General features: G+C 39.5%; 1 protein-coding gene across 8 annotated transcripts in view; it reads right to left on the reverse strand.

The window, feature by feature from the left end:
• The window catches only part of LOC146581590 (teneurin-3), a 133,494-nt gene that overhangs the window by 5,760 nt on the left and 107,659 nt on the right, over nucleotides 1-20,075 (reverse strand). For 6 of the 8 annotated variants that reach the window (XM_085284238.1, XM_085284268.1, XM_085284257.1 and 3 more), the window contains 8 exons: nucleotides 14,351-14,600; nucleotides 12,654-12,674; nucleotides 10,034-10,266; nucleotides 8,190-8,344; nucleotides 3,813-4,690; nucleotides 2,694-2,869; nucleotides 2,049-2,284; nucleotides 1,073-1,369 (listed from right to left, as the gene is read on the reverse strand). In XM_085284238.1, coding sequence (XP_085140364.1) covers nucleotides 1,073-1,369; nucleotides 2,049-2,284; nucleotides 2,694-2,869; nucleotides 3,813-4,690; nucleotides 8,190-8,344; nucleotides 10,034-10,266; nucleotides 12,654-12,674; nucleotides 14,351-14,600 — 2,246 coding nt within the window. The remainder of the gene's footprint in view (nucleotides 1-1,072; nucleotides 1,370-2,048; nucleotides 2,285-2,693; nucleotides 2,870-3,812; nucleotides 4,691-8,189; nucleotides 8,345-10,033; nucleotides 10,267-12,653; nucleotides 12,675-14,350; nucleotides 14,601-20,075) is intronic. The other 2 variants (XM_085284258.1, XM_085284248.1) reach the window with 1 other exon arrangement.

Raw genomic sequence — 20,075 nt, forward strand, 5'->3', positions numbered from 1 at the left:
TTAAAAACACTGCAAAACAACTAAAGAATATTTATGTGGAAAAAAGGGAGAGAACGATATAGCACCGAGTTGCTCTTTCCTGTTTGACATGCACCACTTGAAAGGTTAGATTTTAAATTCTTGCAGTAAATTTTTCATAATATACATATGCAAAATTACACTCTTTAAGATGGAGTTTGCTCATAATGTATTGGTATTGATCAATGAAGCACATTCTTAGAATTTAAACACCACAGCAACCTGAGTGTTCAGGTTTGCTTTAACCGAACATATTAATAAACCATTAGAACGCAGTGTATGCATTATTTAGATGTTGCCAATTAATATGTGATAAATACACTCTTACAAGAATTCAACTTGTTTTTGGTAACCCAGCTGTAATTTTAGCAAGTGGAGACGGAGTCAGATGGTGAGGTGTAGAGTTTTAGAAGGTTTGAGCTATTAGAGGTATGTAATTGCTGTCTGTTATTTAGCAAGATCACACAAATTCTATTAAGCTGAATTCCTTAAAGGTATTTGCCCAATTGATGAATCCAGTGATTTCTAGATAACTTCTTTAACATTGCAAAATTGAGCACTGGCCTTGGAATAGTGTACATATTTTGTTACTGCTACTGTAGAGACTGTGGACAATATTAAACATAAATATTGCCTCCCAGCATTTTTTTCACTGGTGGAACCTCGGTAAGACAGACAGCAATTTAAAGAGTATACTGTTTTATTGCATATTGACTGTATCCAGAATGCAGTATCACTAAGTCATTTCATGTCTTTTTGCTCCCAGAATTTTGATGACTGGGTTGAGTTATAGGATGGTAGTTACAGATGGACATGCCAGATTGTCCTGTGCAGGGAAACCAACTGGACATTTTTAATTCTAAAGCTTATAAACGACAAAGTCATTGCCTAGTCCCTCTATAATAAGCTCTGGTACTTGGCAAATTGTAGCTGATTTTTCTTGTAAAATAATGTTGTGTTAGGGGCTTGACTCGCCCTGTAGTGATATATGCAGATGAGCCTGCTGTACAATGCATCTTACATATTGCTTCCTCTAGTCATGTTATTTTCTTACCTGCTCTAGGTAGGTGTAGCTCCATATCTTCCCATCAGCAAACACCCTGGAAATCAGGCGGCCTTGGCTATCATACTCAAGCCTCTCAGTGGTAGGACCTCTCTGCAGGGCACTGATCTGCCCACTGCTTGTGCGACTGACATTAACTGGCAGCAGCTTACTGCTGGGTACCCAGAGAACTGGATGTCCTGCGGTGTCATAAATAATCTTTAAGAGGAACTTCCTGTGGTCATCATAAATTTTCTCTGTCCTTAGGGTGCGATCATAATCAACGGAAAGAATGTTCCGTCCGTTCACCTGTGGGGGTGAAAAAAAAATCAAGTTAAAATTGGGTTAGACCAAAAAATTCAAAATAAATAAAACTTCTCCTAAAACTAGTGATAATATAGTTTTGATGCTTGAAAATAACAAATGAGGACTGATTATACAACATTACAAATTTAAGAACAAATACTTTGATTTGATATCACTGGTCTTTGTCAGGATGGCTCTTTAAACTGTATTCATAGATTTTTTTTTTTACTACAGTTGTCACAGAGATTAACACCTCCTTCACGAGGCTCATTAAACTGAGAGACACTTTGGCGATCGTTCAGGTACACTTAAATCACAACCTCCTAAATTCAGTGGAGACAAAAAATTACCGTGAGCCAAAGTAACCACCCAAGTTAAGTTCATGAAGTGCCTTAAATCATAAGACCCGTGTCAGATTCTAGGAAGCAGGAGTAAGAAAAGGAGGAGTCATGTACAGTACTAGAATATTGATAACCCTCTACATCAGGGTAAATGTTGTGACTGATAAATCTCTATTGAAGGAAAAGAGTGCAGAAATATTTTCCAAGGTTATAATAAGGACAGAGACAGCCACCAATATGAATTTGGACAGTTTGATCTGGATTTTGCATAAGTAAGTTGGTTGGATTATCTAAATGTGCTACAAGGGAAAAAAAAAAGTTAAAGAAAAACCTTAACATACCCTCAGCTTGCGTCCAAACACGATAACTTTCCCTCTGGCTTGTTCTTTGCGGAAGCGCCACTCTACCAAGTTTTGCCCACTCTCCCCTGGCAAGCTCATGTTGCGTCTGGCTACAGTCGGGTTGGCAGCGCCTGCCAGGATGTGGGGCTCTGTCTGGTAGTGGGTGTCCATCCCGTTGGCATAGGTAATCCTGAGCGAATTGTCATACCCCACTTGGTAGCTACTTCTACACTGGTCTGTTGATAGTAGACAAAAAGTGAAACTTTTGAGGCAGTTACACACTGGAACTGATGCTAACAGTCTTCTGGGTTGATCAATGGTTGTCTGTGAAGATGCTACAAGTTCTTAGCATTTCAAATTAGTACATTTTAAAATGAAGAACGATCATGGATGACGTGCTAAAATAACTGGGCCATCTGGCTCAGGCGGAGCGCAGAAACCACTTAGTTACAAGGTTGATACATCTCCCTGACACCCAAACCCACACACTGAGAGAGTAATCATTTACACTGTCGTCTGTCAGGCTTTCGTAATGATACACGACTTCAGCTTACTCAACATGGCCCCGCCGACCCCTGGAACAATGACAAATAACAACTTACAAAATAGCCAACTGAGCTGGGATGATGCGATTCGAGGCCTTACCCTGAGCCAAAGTGTAGAAGGCACGGACAATTGAGGTATTTGTTGTGATGCTGATTTCCTCCTCTGTCATGGAGCTTTCAATATCCACTGTCAAAGCGCTGTATAGGTCCGTGTACAAGTTATTCACCATTCCAGTGGGAAACGTCACATTCATTAGGCGTCCTTCACTGTCATAGCTGGTTGACAAAAAGAACATCGAATGACAAAGCATTGATATGTATGAGGGCTCTCATAGTGCCACAGTGCATTCAATTATCAGCTCTTTTATACTCGTTGAGTAAAACCATCGACTTTCTTGTAATTAAAATGTCACATGTTCAATTTCCTGAGCATAAGTGGAGGCATGTCTGTATAAACCCTAGGCAAAATCCAAATATTTAATATGGGAGAGTGACACATCTCATCAGCTATCACGTTCATATAAAAAAAATTACAGAGACTTGTAATGAATTCAATTATTTGGATGATTGATGTGCCATTATAATCTTAACTGAATTCTGCTTTTTTAGTTGTAGTGAGGATATCATTCATGGCATAATGTGACATGACAGCAAATTAGACAAGGGAGAAAGAAAATCAATCTCTGGTAGCCCATGCTACCAAAACAAAGCCTGGTCATTATGGAATAATAAATAATGAAATACAGTGCAGGTCATTTTGCTTTTAAAGTGTGCCTGTTAACCCAACACACTAATGTCACCATCACTACTGTCATTAAACATCATTAAACACGGTTCAGTAAAAGAATAAAACACTTAATTTGCAATGAGATACTGAAGTCAAACTAGGCTATTTTGCTATCTGAGGCAAATTTTATAATTAGATTTCAATTAAATGTGCACCCTAAAGCAGTTCGCAGGTAACTGTGGTTCCCAATTATAGAGTAAAGTTGTACTAAGCTGTGAGACGAGAGAGACCATGCACAGCATTACACACATTCAAGAACATATGTGGCAAACATACTTGTCTTTTACCTCATGATGTACTGCACAACTGTGTGTAATCATAATTATGGGCTGTTTCCATATTCTGAAAGCTTAATTAAAAGCAACCCAACTCAATATAGCAATCACAGAAAGGTTTCCACAAAATGTTCTTGCCAATTGCTATCATACGTACTCGTAGAATGTTGTCCAGCCAATCTCTGATGTCTTTGTAGCCAGCAGCCCATTATTGCCATGGTACGTAAGAAGTACCAGCTCCTGACCCTGTGCTGTGAGTGTCTTCAATCCACCGTTGGTGCTCATGGTCATCCAGATCACCTGGTTATCAGGTGCGACGATACGCACCGGCATGCGATTGGGATCCCTACGAATTCTCAGAGTGTTGCCACTGCTGTCAGTAACAGCTGTGATGTCATTCTCTGTGCTGTAGCTGAAAGTATATTTCAAGTCACCAGTCAGCAAGCTTGCAGTGTGTTGGTGGGTACCATTGCTGTCAAACACATACAGCTCCTGGGCATCAGGGGAAGCCACTTCGTATGTATTGGCACTGGAAGTTGGCCCGTTTCTAGAGATGGCCCGGATGCGGATGTTGCCCAGGTCTGCCACGTAGAGTGTTCCATCTGGAGCTGCCACTAAAGAAGATGGAGCATTGAGCCTTGCATCTTTGGCATAACCATCCCCTGTCTGGTAACAGTCGCAGTTGGCATCATTTTTGCAATCGCAGTCGGAGGGAGCCCCGGCCAAATGCGTTATCTCACCATCCACAGAAACCTTCCGGATCCTGCTCATCTTTCGCTCATCTGTCTCTGCTACGTAGATGGTACCATGGTAAGATATGGCAATGGAAACAGCGGATTCTAGAGGGGTTAATTGTGCCCTCTGACCACCAGCCACTCCCCGCTCCAGTCCAGCCAATGGGCAGTGGTTAGGTCGGCCAGCTGCAATGCTGACTTGACCATTTTCTGAAATGCGCAGCACTATATTGTTGTCCAGAACATACAGCGAGTTGTCCATTGGGCTAACTGCTAGGTCTGTGGGCCACTCCAAAATCACCTGAAATACAGGTATCAGTAGATTAGCCCATTTAATGACAATGTTACCCGTCAGTACATCAGTATACATTTTCAGACAATTTCTCTCCATTGACATTTATAGTGTTACTTCCTTGCTCTTACCATAGTAATTATATTTCTTTTGTATATAAGAATGCACTTTATGATGTGTGTTTTTCACAGTATGTGTCAGGAGCAGATTGAAGCCACAAAGAATTCTTGGTATGCCAACACACACACACTAAATAAAAAAGTTCTCGAGTCTGTTCTAATTAGGAGCAGAAGTTGTACCAAGAATGAAGACTTAGATAAAAAGGAGTTGAAGCCCCGACCTCTTTCTGACCTTCAAACAGTTAGCTTTGAACAGCGGATTGTCAGTCTCAGAAAGTTGCACAGACACAGCAGTGCATAAATCGATGGTGAAAAGATGTAGGGGAAGGGCATTTCTGAAAATATTTGACCATCTGTCAAGCAAATCTGATGAGCCTCTTAAACTGAGTTACATGTGGACATTAAGTACTGTTCTGTAAAACGAATTTTAAGTTTACATGGTTGGTATTGTCCAAAAAGAATGATGTCCTAGCAGAAAATACATTTGTGCAATTCTGTAGTTATGTGACACCCCTTTGCATTCAGCACACAGTGACATCACCTTGTTTTCCCATAAAGGGTTTTAGATCTACACAGCTGAAATATACTTTTTTAATCAGCTTTTTGGTGATGATTTTAAGATATATCGCTGATGCAGGAAGGATTAGCTCTCATTCTATTATTTTTTTCCCCCCAAACTTGGAACAAACCATATAATATTAATGGGCCAGGAGAATGAATACCTAAGGGATATAACATTAGCTCTGAGCTCTTCAACCTGGGACTGGGTAATGAATTTAATATAGCAGATTAAATATAAATAAAATTAAAAAATAATTCATACATTTAAAGTGACATCATTATTAACCATGTCTTGCAATAATAATAGGTTTATATAATGATCCAAAAACTACTGTAAAACCACAGCCAGCCATTACAGTCTCCTTGTCAGAAATGTGTCATTGAATAAAAAGCTTATTTATAACAGCACAAATGACTGGTCTGGCCTTCAAATACATAACTGTGTCATTAAAACTGTCAAAACACTCCTGAATTGTGCTTTTCCACAGGGTGATTAATAATAAAACATGATGCCTTTGAGGCTGCCTGAAGTAAAACTGCACTGAGCCACTTCTCTAGCTTGGATGCCTGAAGATCACACAGTCTTGCCAAAACCATGTTTTTACTGGCTTACACCAAATGACTTGGTTAATTAGCAAAAAGTGACAAGCTTAATCCTTTGTCCCCATGTTCTTTTATGTTCACCCGCTTCATGTTCACCACCCACGCGTGTACACAAACACTGATTGCTTTCTCTTCTGTTTATGTTAAAAATGTTCTTAAGTTGCCTTAAACGCCATTTTATTTTCTCCCAAACTCAAATGTGTTTCTCTTATTATCTAACCTCTTAATAGGACACCACTTGCGATATCTGTTCTTGGAGTTATTTTGGTTGTGAATGTAGATAATTTCCATTGCCATGTTTGGTTTGTAGCCTTGTACTCTGCCTTTTTGTAAGCCGGTCTAGATTAAAACATTAGGAATCTAATCAAAATGTAAATCTGGTTAGTTAAAAGGAACAAGAAGAAAACACTTTGGGCTGGCTTGCAAGAAACCACTAACAGTAGACAGGTCAAATTCAAAGGACTCTATTATGGACAGTGTCATGGACCCACAAAGTTGTTTCCTGAACCATTAGCTTTGCCAATCTGCTGCTTACTGGTTCTCTAAAAACTCTTCTATTCACATCTCGGGCTGCTTATGTAGTTCGCTTCAGAATTCACTTTCTGCAGAAGCAGGGTATAGAAGAGGATGTGAATGCCTGTATTTTCATATGATAAAAGGCTTTTTTGGGGTTTTTATTTTTCTTCATAAATAAAGGAGCCAGATGAGAAAAGATATTAATGTTTAAGCAAGGGAATCTGCACAAGAGGTGTCATGGTATTGTAATTCTTTAACCTATTGCGTAGGGACAGGGTGCTGGTTTTATGTCACCCCGGGTAGGCAGTAAATTTTGTCGGACAAAGCCGGCCCTCCTCAGGTACTGCCAAAGAAAAGGTTTTATGTGCAGCGAGCCTGCTACCGAGTGCTGCTTCATTATCATGTGCGGTGTAAGTGTCCTCAATGCTGAGAATTTCTAGTGGAACACTAAACACTAATTCAGCTCCAGCCACATCAAAACAAGCCCCCCAAACTGAGTAATTATTCTTCCCTCCATATCTTCTGCCGTGACCTGAAAACTCATCTCTTCAATAAACACTTCATGTTTCCACTTCCTGCAAAATCCCATCCTCCTCCTAGCACACATTTTCCTCCTGTGCTTTCAGAGAAAATGCTCTGCTCGTGTTGGATTGAGTGCAAAGAGCGCGAGAGAGAGCCAGAAAACAGGAGCATTTTCTTCTTCTCTTTCTTTCTTCAGCAAGCACCTCATAATGTTGGTGTTCTAGGAATGTAAATTTATTCCACTGATCTTACTGTTTTGATTTGACTGCTTTTTTTTTTTCTTTTTTTTTCTTTACGGCTGTATAAACGGGAACTGTACATATATTTAAAGTCTCCTCTTTATCCAAGTCTCCTGACCAAGATGCTGTAATTGAAATATTACAGAACCACATCACAGAGCAGGTGACACAAAATAACTCAAAACTGCAGAATAAAACAAAAACAGAATTATTAAACCATGAAGAAAGTTCCCAGTAAGAATAATTTTAAAGATTACATCTGTGAAAAACAGACACAGCCTAAGTGGCAATCTAAAACCACCAGCACAAATAAGACTGATTTAATGCCATCAAATAATAAATGAATTATGCTAAAACATCCAGATTCTAATATACTACCAAATATTAGCAGCCAGAAGAGTGCATACACTTTCCACAGCAATGATTTCCATTCCCTGAAAGAGAGCAGTTTTTGCAATTTCAAATTTAATTGCAAAAGGTTCCAGGAAGAGCGAGCTGCATGTAAAAAAGCTATTTTACCTAAGAGTTTGGAGGATTCTTGATAATAATATAGATGCTGAGGTTAAAAAAAAAAGAAAAAAAAAAAAGAAGAAGGACAGTGCCAAGGCTAATACCCTATTTCACATTTTATTCCACAAAAATTTAATGTGTCCTTTTCTTATTCTCCACCTCTACAACACGTTTTCATGAAATACGGCTTCATAATTTTTGCTTAGTCCTGCTTACTGACACACACAAAGAATTGCCCTTGGCAAAGGAAACATGGCTTTGTACGGAGCGCTCTCTTGAAAACCAGTAGTCATAGTGCATGTACAGTATGCAGTTATACAGCATATCATACAGAGCAGTCAAACAACACATGTCAGTAACCATACTGAAGGGGTACAATGATGGGTGCACCATACTGGTCATACTAAGAACCGGCTGGCACTTCTGTGTTTAAGTCACCTGATTGATGTCCATGCTATTGTCACAGGTCAGCGGGCGAGCCGATGTCAGGTCATTCGAACCGAGGAAAGTGGAGATGATGCCGTTTTGGTCCACTTTTCTGATTGTGGTGCCATCAACAAAATAAATCAGCCCATTCTTGTCCACTGCAATGCCTGTTGAAAACAGGTGAGAGGGAGAGAATGGAGAAGAGAAGTGCAAAGGAAAAAGCTTGTGATAACAGGAAAAAAAAAAAAAAAAACATGTTAGATACGCTGCATCTATGCCTGCATGACTCAGTGGACAGAACACGATGGATACATGTGTCAAGCTTGCCTTCCCATTATTCAGGTCACTGCAAAAAGCAAAGCCATCAATAATTCACAGTCTGCTTTTCTGCTATTAAATAATTTCACAGGCAGAAGTGGGAAAGGCTGTATTCATATGGTATATATGCACTTTGCCTTGTCTCGTAACCCTCCTGTCCAAAAGAGACCTCGGGAGGTAGGGATGTCAATGAGTGGTGCTTTGTGGAGATTTTTTTTTTACGTCGGCAATCATCAACAATCTGCACACCATTTGAGAAATAAAGCAGGGGAATGAAAATGACAGCTTTAGACAGTTTTGGATGAAAGAGGTGAAAGACAGGCAGTTGCCTCGGTGACAACTGTGGACTAAATTGTCTCGGTGATTGAGAGTCAGCTCAGAGTCGTAAGCTGGAGCTAAGCCAGTGTGGAGTTGCAATAACCATTTGTCCCAAACTGGGAAAATACATTAACAGACTATGCAAGCCTCCACATCACTTTCCATGCCACTGTGCTGTTTAATATGAGACCTCGGCCATACCTCACATTCAGAGATTTAAATGTTCTGCGCTTTTCTATTTACAATTTAAATTTAATTTCTGAGATTTCAGGATGTTGTAATTAGCATGATCTATAGTTTTCTGAAGGACTTCTACCGGTCTGAACATACTATAACTTCACTTCTACCTCCAGAGTATTATTTCTTTTTCAATGAAGTCTTTAAAAGCTTCTATGGAAGGTGAGTGATTTGGTTTGACCTGTGGCTAGGTCTGCACAAGATTGCTTTCTGCTAAAACATTGATGAGCCGAGGGAGCCCACGGTGAATCCTAGGGAGCTGGCTATTTGACAGTCTGAGATTCTCAGACAGATGAAAAGTGTCACATTTGAGCAGAGTTCAGCACATGTCTGAGAGGAGAAAAAAAGGAGCCATCTGCTGTTTCTTCTATGGTCCCGGCTTCCACCCACTCCATCATTAGAGTCGCTCCCTCAGATTGCCTCCGCTCAAGCCTTTATCACCCAGCTGAAGCTGAGCTATTGCAGTTGGCATTCAGAGCGGGCAACAACTAGTGCGCACAACAATTCATCCTTGCCTTTTCTTCCAGAAGAATTTATGGAAAAGTGAGCAATCACGCCACTAATGACCATGTGATATTCGAATGTGGACAACAGGTTGTGTAGAGTGGGTTTCTGACAGCAGGAGCTTTTTGTGGGAGAAAAAAAAGCCTCTTTAAGAAACAAAAGTAATAATTCTAAGGATTTTAAAAGCAATATACAAATATTCAAAACCAGTTCTGCAACAACTTTTTTGATTGGGAGCAGCAGTGCAGAGCCTTAATTAACAAAGCATCTCTGTTTTTCTTAGTTGTATGGAAGTAATCTGAATTGATAACACATGAATCGCAACCAAATTTCATTCATTAAAATCAGTGAGCCGGTTCTTGGCACAGAGCCCAAAGCACAAGTTTAAATCTAGCAGATGCCACTCCTGAATGAGAAACTCATCAATGTGTTCAGCCCCTTCATTTGAATACAGTATCTTCATTAGTTTTAAATTATACCTTTGGGTCCAATGAGAGAGGCCTCTGGAGCTTTGCCGCCATCGCCACAGTGGTCCTCATCAAATGCCAGACAGTGTTCGCCGGTTCCCGCTACCACCTCTGCGTTTGACGGCAGATCCTTGCTTCCAGCCAAAGTTCTGGGTCGGTAGATCCTCCGGGAGTTTGTGTCCGACACATACAGCTGGCCGCTCACTGGATCAGTCACCAGGTAGTACCGGTGTGCTGGGTTGTTACTGCATTCAAGATGATAACTCAGTTATATACTGTAATTGGAGAAAGGTTTTTTCTTTAAAAGCCTTTTTCTAACAGTCCAGCCAGATTGTACTTTAATGGCAACAATTTGCTCCTAAAACGTGATCGATGCCTTAATATCTGAAATACCTCAATCTACCTCTAAACTTCAGCTAACCCTGATGAAATTTAGCCAGATTTTTCTCTCTGAAAATCCCTCCCCATTAAGAGTTAAGAGTAATATGAAGAGCACAGTGAATTTCTCAAGTCGTTTCATCTGTATGCATAGGTGTATATGCAGTATAGGTAGAAAGTACTTTCAGAACATCCAAGAGGCAGTACATTAAAGTATATATCTTAAGTGTAGTGGCATTAATTAGTACCAGTGATACAGAGTGTTCATTTCCTAATTAAGTGTAACTTTGTTCGGTCCAGTTGTTGCATAAATTACAAACCTTAAGACCCAGATAGCAAAAATTGTCATGTGCATGTAAAGTAAATGGTAGCAAGAAACAATGTTTATTCTGAATTTTGCAAGAAACTGTGAGAAATTTCCATAACAGTGAAAGAAGAGCAGAGCCTTTGAGGATGAAAGAGTGGAAACAGAGAGAAGGTTGAATAGATGGGAGTCAAACAAAATTCAACAGGATACCACTGCAGTGGGGTTTCGGTGTACAAAGCACAAATTGACAACTTGTGCAGCAGATCATTTCATTTCCTATCACTCCCCTGTGGGAAGAAGCCTTTGGAAATACAGAAATGACTGGCTTATGTTAACAACATGCAACTACTAATGAATTCTTGTTTCTATTTGCATTCAATTGTCACATAATGGGACAAAGAATCAAACGAATTTACAACACACTATCAACTGGTATTTATACTTTTAAAAAGAAGCTATCAAAACTGTGATTTACTGTCACATTTTTAAAAAACTCGACATATTTAAGAACTACAGTTAAGGCAGGATGGATACATACAACAGAGGCAGTTAACATGAAAAAGCGAGTGCTTTACAGCGCAGTCGTAAACATGGCTTCTCTGCTTGTACTCCAGCTTAATGGTACCTTTCTCAATGCTGACCGGCAATGGAAGTGGATAATGTGACGGCAAAATAAATGTGGCAATGAAACATCTTTGTAAAATGATGAAGATGGAGTCGTAAAATTTGACAGCTATTATGAGTCAAAGTAAATGCCCTAAATAGGTGGCTGCTATCAAAGTTCCATAAAGAATTCAACAAGTTAAACATTAGTAACCCTTTCTTTTACAGTCAATCTTCAGGGGGTGGGCGTAATAACGGAGACACCAGTATGGTGTTATACAGTCCAATCAAACGGTCATATAATAAATATTACCTGTGTGAAGCTTATTTGGTCATTTCCTTTAAAAATGTAAGTTGTGAAGGATTTGCCATGTGTTTGTGATAAAATTGTATCATTTGTGCCAAGGCCATCAATGATAAAAAAGCTGCTGCTTGACTATAGGATTAACCAGTGACTGTGTCTGTTCTCAAATTATTCATCTTCCCCTGTAGCTCAAAAGTTTCACCGTACCTGTCCCAGGTGCAAGCGCAGGTGGTAGTCATCCTCTGATGAAACTATCACAAACTCTTGGTAGCTGGCATTGTTCTGCAGGCAATCTGATTTGTCTGACTGATCCAGTATTCAGCAGCTCTTGTGGTGTCAAGACTTTCACGTCACTCTGCCTCTATGCTCCCTTCACTGCCTTTTTGTTTTACCTTATTTATAACCGACTCTTGTCTCTCTCTTCTTTTTTTTAGGTTTATCTGTAAATGCCATTCCACATATCCCTCCTTCTCTCTGCCAAGTGTTTGAAATGAGAAATACAGCGAATCTGAATTCAAGAAGTAAAACAGAATTAAAGCCCACCAGGTGAGTTAAGCAAATTAATCTTAAATTCATATAAAAAGTCACACACGCATTTTCCATAATCCTGCTCTTACACCAGTGGAATGTATGAAATGTGTTCCGTAGCTTCGCTTGATAGAGTGCTGTTGTCTTAATCAGGAATACAAAGCAGTTGTGTAAGTCCCTCTACAAGAGAACATCTGTCAGATGGAAATGTAATCATAAGCTTCACAATGATACTGTTTATTGCAGCGCTCCGAGTTGGACTGCGTCACACGTAGTGATTACTTGCATGAAAGTTGAATGTTTTACACTATGTCAATAATCACTAATTCTGACAGTCGGTGCACTCTTTATCTTGCTGAGATGTAATCAAGCTATAATTGTTCTGTTACAATTATACATGATAATCACTGCTGCTAAAGACGACTGTAAAGGGGAAGGTTATTCATATATTTACAAGGATGATGACATGCAGAAAGAAAACAACAAAACATGCACTAAGACAATACACCTACCTGTGTCTAAAGTCTTTATTTCTATGATAGGATGCAAAGGAAGCAGAAAAAGAGGAAAAAGACAATGAAACTGGTATATCTTGAAGGGATAGTTTGATTTTCAAGTTTTTACTCAATTATTCTTTCTTTTTTTGTTACTTAATCATAGGAATGAATCAGGCTTGACTATTTTATTGCTAATTAAAAGCAAGATTTGCACTAAAACAAGCTTAAAAATAGCATTTTTCTTCACACAGTCTATTAAAGGAAGAAAGACAAACAAACAGGAGTGCAAAGTAGTCTCATTGAAGTCAACAAAGCCACTAGAGAAAGTCAGTGACAGTTTGGCAGAAAGTAGACGCAGAGAGGAAAGCGTGCACTCTTGCGATCATCCTCCATTACCACTGGATTTCTCAATTTTAACCTCACATATTGAAATATTGATTCTGTCCCTTTGCTGAACACTGAAGGCAGAATCTCAACACAGATGTTGCACTTTACTTAAAAAGGTTGAGGGAATAACTTTTGTACTGTTACCAAGGAAACTTGCATGACACGTAGCGGAAACTCAACCCACTTTGGTTTTTGAATGTTTGAGAGAGAACAGCAAATTCTAAATAAGCGAACTCAGCCGCTTCTGTTTCTCCAAGCTATGAATGATACCACACATTAGGCAAAGAAACATGGACTTTCACCTGCTGCACTGGTTTATGCGGTTTATGTATTGCAACTGCCATCTATTGTGAACAGAGACATTGCTTTTCCTTATGTCAGACTAAATTTAATAAGGCTAACACAAGTCTTCAGTGTAGTGTTTTATGCTCCTCTTCCCGTAAACAGAGTAAAATAGTTGCTTAGAGTCATAAACCATTTCTTAAAGTATTATTTATCTAGTGACGGGCTGCTGAGCATGCATGCTTGTTTACTGCATTACACGTTTTCCCCATCTATATTATTTTATACTTTCCAACACAACAGCTATGCTGTCTTAAACTATACCTGTGCAGGTATATTGACTCATTTCTGGTGGCCTTTTTTCTTTTTTCGGCCAAACCACTTGCTCATTTTAGATTTTAAAGAATCATTCACCCTTGTAAACCTAATATTAACTCCCAAATCAGTGCATGAACACCACCTGCCAACAGTGTGGTGACCTTGGTCCTCTTAAGGCAGTTTTCATATGTTTGTCATGTATGTGTCTCATGGAGGGTGACGGTCCAATGTACATTTAATCAACATCTGCTACTCTGAAATAAGCCAACTGGCCGAATCAGAGTCATTGCTGTGAAAAGCCAACTTGGCATGAGGGCGTAAATCATCCCAATTACACGCTGAAGACAGGATGTCTTTCCTAATTATGGAGATGGATTGGTAAAAGATTTCAAATTTCTACGGCCAGGGGAAAGATTTGTGTGACTGAAAATCTGTCCACCATGCCCTTTCAGTCTCCCTCTCCACGCCGAACAAATGTGGGATTCATATTCTCGTTCACACTTTTGGGGTCGGGTACAGTATGTGGCTTCTTCTTATAAAAATGTGGACGATGCATATGCAGTTTTTTATTTATCCGTTTGCGTAAATGAAGATTCAAGTTTAGTTATGTTTAATAAATTCAAGGGTTAACAGTTAAATCTTGAAATTAATATGTTGTTGCATAATACATGACATACTTTGTAAACTGTCTAGCGCATTACAAAACCCATACAAATGAGCCTCACCTCAGCTCCATGATACTTGTGACATTGCCAGATGGGTAGATACGGCGGATGTAGTTGAAATCTCCCACATACAGGCTTCCATCAATACCCCATGCCAGAGCCACCGGTGCCAAGAGCTTGTTGCCTTGGGCCTGCCCATTACAGCTGGGGCACGAGATGCTTCGACGCCGTCCATTCCCCATAACAGTGGAAATCACAGGGGGCTGGAGAGAGATAAACTGGTTCTCCCCACTCCCTTTGTAAAGTATGCCTGAAGGGGAAAAAAAGAACAAAAAAACCCAACAACACTAATTTACAGGATTGAAAATTTAGCCAGACAAATCCAGATAAAACAGAAATATAAAGTAGTTCAAATCTGCTAAAACAATGTATTTAAAGGAACTGTTCACCATTCTAGGTAACATGCTTGGTGTTAACTACAGAGCTGGAACTAAGAGGCAATTAGCTTGACATAAAGACTCACACTTACTTTAAATTAACTTTTAATATTATGTCTAATTAATAAAGAGAAAGAACAGTGGTGGCACTGTGTGTTTTTGTTACTTCAGCTTGCAGCATCTTTGCTAAGCTCACTAGACCTAACAAACACCGCACATTTCATAACGGTATAAACATAAAGAGAATGTGCAAAGATAATTTTCAAATTCATGATCTAAAGTACTCTGCATAAGCCATCAGAAAATTATGTTTCAGAACAAACTGCTGTTTATTTTTAAATGAGAGGTAACAAATTATAGTCCAAATGACTGGTTTATTTTATACTGCATAAAACTCAGGCAATCTGATTTAAATAGTTCAGGGAGTCAAGGCAGCACACGGGGAACTAGCCTTAATCATTGTTTTAACTGATATAACCTAATACTTCAATGCTGGGAAATGCTCTACAGCTGTTTTAGTGGGTTCCTTGAAACTCTCCGCAAAGCTGAAGTATACATTATGTAAAATAATTTTCTTTTAACTTAACAGGGATCCTGCTCTCCTCTAGTCACAAAGAGGCGGTAGACATAAATACAGTGCAGTGCACCACCCCCTAATAATAGTGCATTTCACTAAGGACTCACCGTATTTGGTGAGTCACTAAAGATTAATATTTTAACAAGAGGCAGCTATAACTGGCTTTTTAAAGGGTGCTGATATAGTGGGACTCTCTTCAAAGGGGAAAAAAACATCAAAGGGAAGAAGTGCATGCTGGAAGCACTTAATTATTCACAGCCAGCAACTTGTGTGAATTCACACTGCCTCTGTCCTAATTAGTGGATCTATGACACCTCTGAATGGTCGCATGATGTCGTTCTCCCACAGCGCTGTACCATAAGCCATCGTAACCCTGGATGTATGGGAAATCAAGTATGCAGCCACGCTGCTTGTCCCTTCTCTGATTAGTTCCTTTCATTGATTTAATTGATTGAAGGACAAATTCAAATGAAGGCACGGTCTGGCGAGACTCTGACAGGACGATCTGACCAATCTGTCTTTTGTATCCGAAAGCATTATACATGAGCCTCTAACAAAGACAAATAGGTCCGTGGGAAGGCTTTACGTGTGACGCCATCAAACGACCTTGGGACTTTAATTGAACTGTGATCCATGCGTCTGCTCACTGAATAAAGCACACAGTGTGATGAAAACACTCAGTGAACTGAAAGGTTTTGGCTGCACCCCGAATCAGAGCCACAAATAACAAATAAACTATGTAATCTGACTAGAATTTTAATGTCTGTTTGTGTAATAACTTCCTAACATTCCCAGAAAAGACAAAGACATTTTTAATATCTAAGATGTACCGCAGTGTGTAGGACATAGATCAGCTGCAGCGGTACAGCTATTGAGCCAAAAATAAATAAATAAGTAAAGAAAAAGAAGAATGCTAAGGTCGTTTTGGCACGCCACTGTGGTCCTCTCTTATTTACACTTCCATCACACATTACTGTATACATAAGTCTTACCATAAGCTATAAGTCAGTGTAATGGAATGGATTAAATATACTTATCAATCATCCGCTACCCCCCAAACTATCACTTCGCATACCATCGTATATCCTTTTGCTATGATTTTCTCACATACACAATGTCTGCCTCTAACTTAAGAGCAGATTAAGGTGCAGCTTTCTTCCCTCAAGGGCACTTGGTCATGACACATTACTGCTGATGATTGTTGCAAGGATCAAGCTTGTGAAGTCTCAGCTGGAGAGCTGCACTGATGGGAATTTGGCTTCTGACTGTCTACTGCCCCAGGCCGAATAAGGGGACTCCTACAGTGTCCAGACTAAAATGGCTTTAGAGTTCATAAGCATATGTCCATAAATATTTCATGCTTTTACTCTACTGTGCTCTGAGTTTGGAAGAAATACTGTAAATAAAAACTTTCTTAGAAATAAGTTCCCGCTCCTGAGACAAGGAGAGTATACAGTTTCTGCAGCAAGAAAACTTTGCTGAAGTGTAAAGACGAAAAGCGCTCCCTCGACAGATTTTGCAGAGGAGACTCAAAATATAAGTATGGCAGCAGAACGGCTCAGCCGTTAGGATTGTGTCTGCTCACTGATTAGTAAACGAATATGTGGAGGCGTGTTTCAAATTCTGGATAGAAGCTGGTGAAAGAGAAATCACTGTTTCACTTGGCAAAATGGGACAAAAAAAAAAAAAGCTTTTTTAATTTTTTTTTATAAAGTCTGAGAGTCTGTTATCTCTCTTGCTCCAAGATCACTCCAACACTCTTCCATCCAACAAGCAAATAACCATAATGTAATGTAACCGCATGTCACGCAGCATTTACCACATTACTAAACAGTCAGACACAGTTAGACTCCAGGATTAACACAGAATTTCCCAAATAATAGCAGAAACAGAGAAAACAATCAAAACTATGAATGTGTATAATGATAAATTATAGTGAATGAAAAGTGGAGAAACCATGAAGGCTATGTTCTCTTACAGAAAATAAAGTGGAAAAATAAGCAGAAGAAGAAGAGGAGTTATTACAGGAATATTTGAGCAAGGACCAGAATGTCATCTTTACAAACTTTGCCTTCTGCCCGTATATAGAAATTATAATTCTTCTCTACACACAATACTGTTCCACCTACAAACTGAATTGATTCTTTCTTTGGACTCATTATAGAAGGTAATAATTTGTTTGATAAAAGGCTCATTTGAGGCATGTAGTGGTAAAAAAAAATTCTTTAATGTCAACATCACAGCTTTCGAGATGATTAATGGTACAAATGTGAGGCCAAGCCTCTGTACCTGAAAGAAAAAAGAAAAGGAAAAAAAAGAAAGAAAATTGGAGCGCCCTTAGCAATGTCACCTTGGTGACACATAGAGAGTACAGAGATTCGTAGGGGAAGCGAGGGAGTGCGTCTTAATTGCACCCTGTCCTTTTCTACTCTCCTTTGCACAGTGTCATTCTCAGAGATAGCACCGAGGCTCCCACTGATCCTGATTGAGGCTAAAAGTGGGCAGGAAACATCTCGGTGCTTCAAATGCAGCATGTGCGTGAGCTGTACAGTAAGTATACTCAGAGATACTGAATTGCTGAACCCTGGCTGTGTCCAATAAGAATCAGCTATGTTACCCTAGATAGAGACAAACTGCAGATTGAGAGGAAGGGCTATCCACTTGTAACGAAGAAAGGAGGGGCAGGAGGACATGACTAAAGCACAGACACCAGCAATTTGCCTTATCTAGTTTGACAGGCACTGGAGTGGAAGCAGAGACGGAGAGGGCTTTTTGCTTGGGTCTTTTGACACAAACGATGTGATAAAAAGTGCTCAGATGTTAGAAGTAGTGCAAAAATGAAGCAAGAGTCACAACAAAGACCGATAGCAAATGTCTGGAGCTAAACCGCTGTGCGGCTGCAGAGGACCACCACTTGCTAGCATGTTGGGTGAGGACATTAGTCAAGGTTTACAGCATTAAAGAATCAATACTGGAGCAGCAATGAAGGCAAACAGTGATATTTGGATTCATCTTCATGCTGACCGAGGATATCGAACTGCATTCCTTGCCCAAAAACCCACATGAGCTATAAATCTCAAATGTCAAAAAGTAGCTGAATGCGAGACTGAATAATTCAGTTTGTACTGAGAAAATTTAAGGGAATTCAAGGCAGAACTAGGTGCCGACTCACTACCTCTGTAAAAACAATTAATGTGAGCGCAAACATAGATATGTTTACAGATTGGCTTTTGACACTTTGATGTGAACCCTGCATAAACTAGCATGCCAAAGTCGCTAACAAAAACAATTCACAGGCTTACCAAGCACACCGTCTTTGGGGTGAGCTAATAGGATTGGAGCATGAAACCCTTTCGGCAAATTGATTGCTCCTGTCAGACAGGAATCAATGAGACAAAACAACACGAGTTTGCTATTTTTGAATCTTTTAAATTTAGTCAGTTTAAATATTTTCAGGGCGCCGTTGTAAAAGGACAAGTGAAAAGTGTGAAAAAGCCTCGGGGAGGCTGCAGCATTTACTGCATAAGAAAACACTCAACACCATCTGGTTCTTGTTTTATTTCTGTCATCACTGTTTCCATGTACAAAAATAAGCCCGCACATGATGATTTTTCATGCACAGTAACGTTTGATTTTCTGATAAATCCAGACACACGGTACAGCTCAATCTAATAAAGGATGCCGCATACATTAGCATATCACACATGCTGCACTTATCTGTTATCACAAATGCATCTCACAACAACTCCAACTGTGATGCTGCCACTCTGAAGGCTTTGGAGATGGGTGTGCTATAGTTTGAGACAGGTGGGATGAAACGCATTGCACCAGCAGCAGTCGAGCTAGAAGCATATTTCAGTGTTCTTTTGCACACTTCACAAACTTCAGGTTCCGGGTGGCTTGACAGATTGGGTTTCTATGTCTGTTCTTTTAATGTTCAACAAAGAAGCAGGACAAAGTACCATCAAGGATTGAACAAAGAAACTGCTTCTCTGACATGTTTTCCACAAACATTTCTGACAAAACACACATTCGCAATCTCTGACTTCTGAGTCGCCTGTTATATATATATGAAGAACACATGGATGATATTACTGTGCAAACCCACTGAGTAGCTGTGGGATGAATAGTTCTGTACCTGCCAGTTGTGGAGGCAGAAACGAGTTCACAAACATTTCACCTTACAGAAAGCCCTCCTCTGGTAGCCAAAATATCTGGTCACAAAAATAATCTGAGTGGTTCACTTAAAAGTTTGATGGATCTGGATAAAACGGCACAAGAAAGAACCAGATTTATACTTTAGTGCTGGGTGGTTGCAGAGGCTTTGTAAGGGGGCTCCAAAACTCATGTGAACCTCCTTACACAACACATCAAAGCTGTGGCGATACAGAGACCTTAAGAAATGTAACTGTTCAGCACATGCTGCATTTTTACATTTTCAAATTTAGCATTAAAATCACAGACACTCATAAAAACAACTGTTTCTTTTAATTCCCAAACAGCCACACAGATCTTTTAACTGTGTGCTGTTAAATCTATGATCATAATTTATAGGTTCAGCCTCACTATAGAGCTACTCAGAGTGTCTTATACACATTTTTTATCATATTGACAAATTCATATTATTTTAAAATAGAGGTCGTGGCTCTTAGGATCCAAGCCTTTGAAGAATATTGAATGTAAAGCTTTGCATGTGATGGACGATAATACATTTTCATTGTAAAAACACTCAGTCTAATGCACATGATCTAAAGCATCAGTGACAGCCATT

The sequence above is a fragment of the Mchenga conophoros genome, linkage group LG2, assembly GCF_057382185.1.
Source record: "Mchenga conophoros isolate Kocher_MC1m ecotype Shallow Benthic linkage group LG2, M_conophoros_male_GT1.1, whole genome shotgun sequence".
Lineage (NCBI taxonomy): Eukaryota > Metazoa > Chordata > Actinopteri > Cichliformes > Cichlidae > Mchenga > Mchenga conophoros.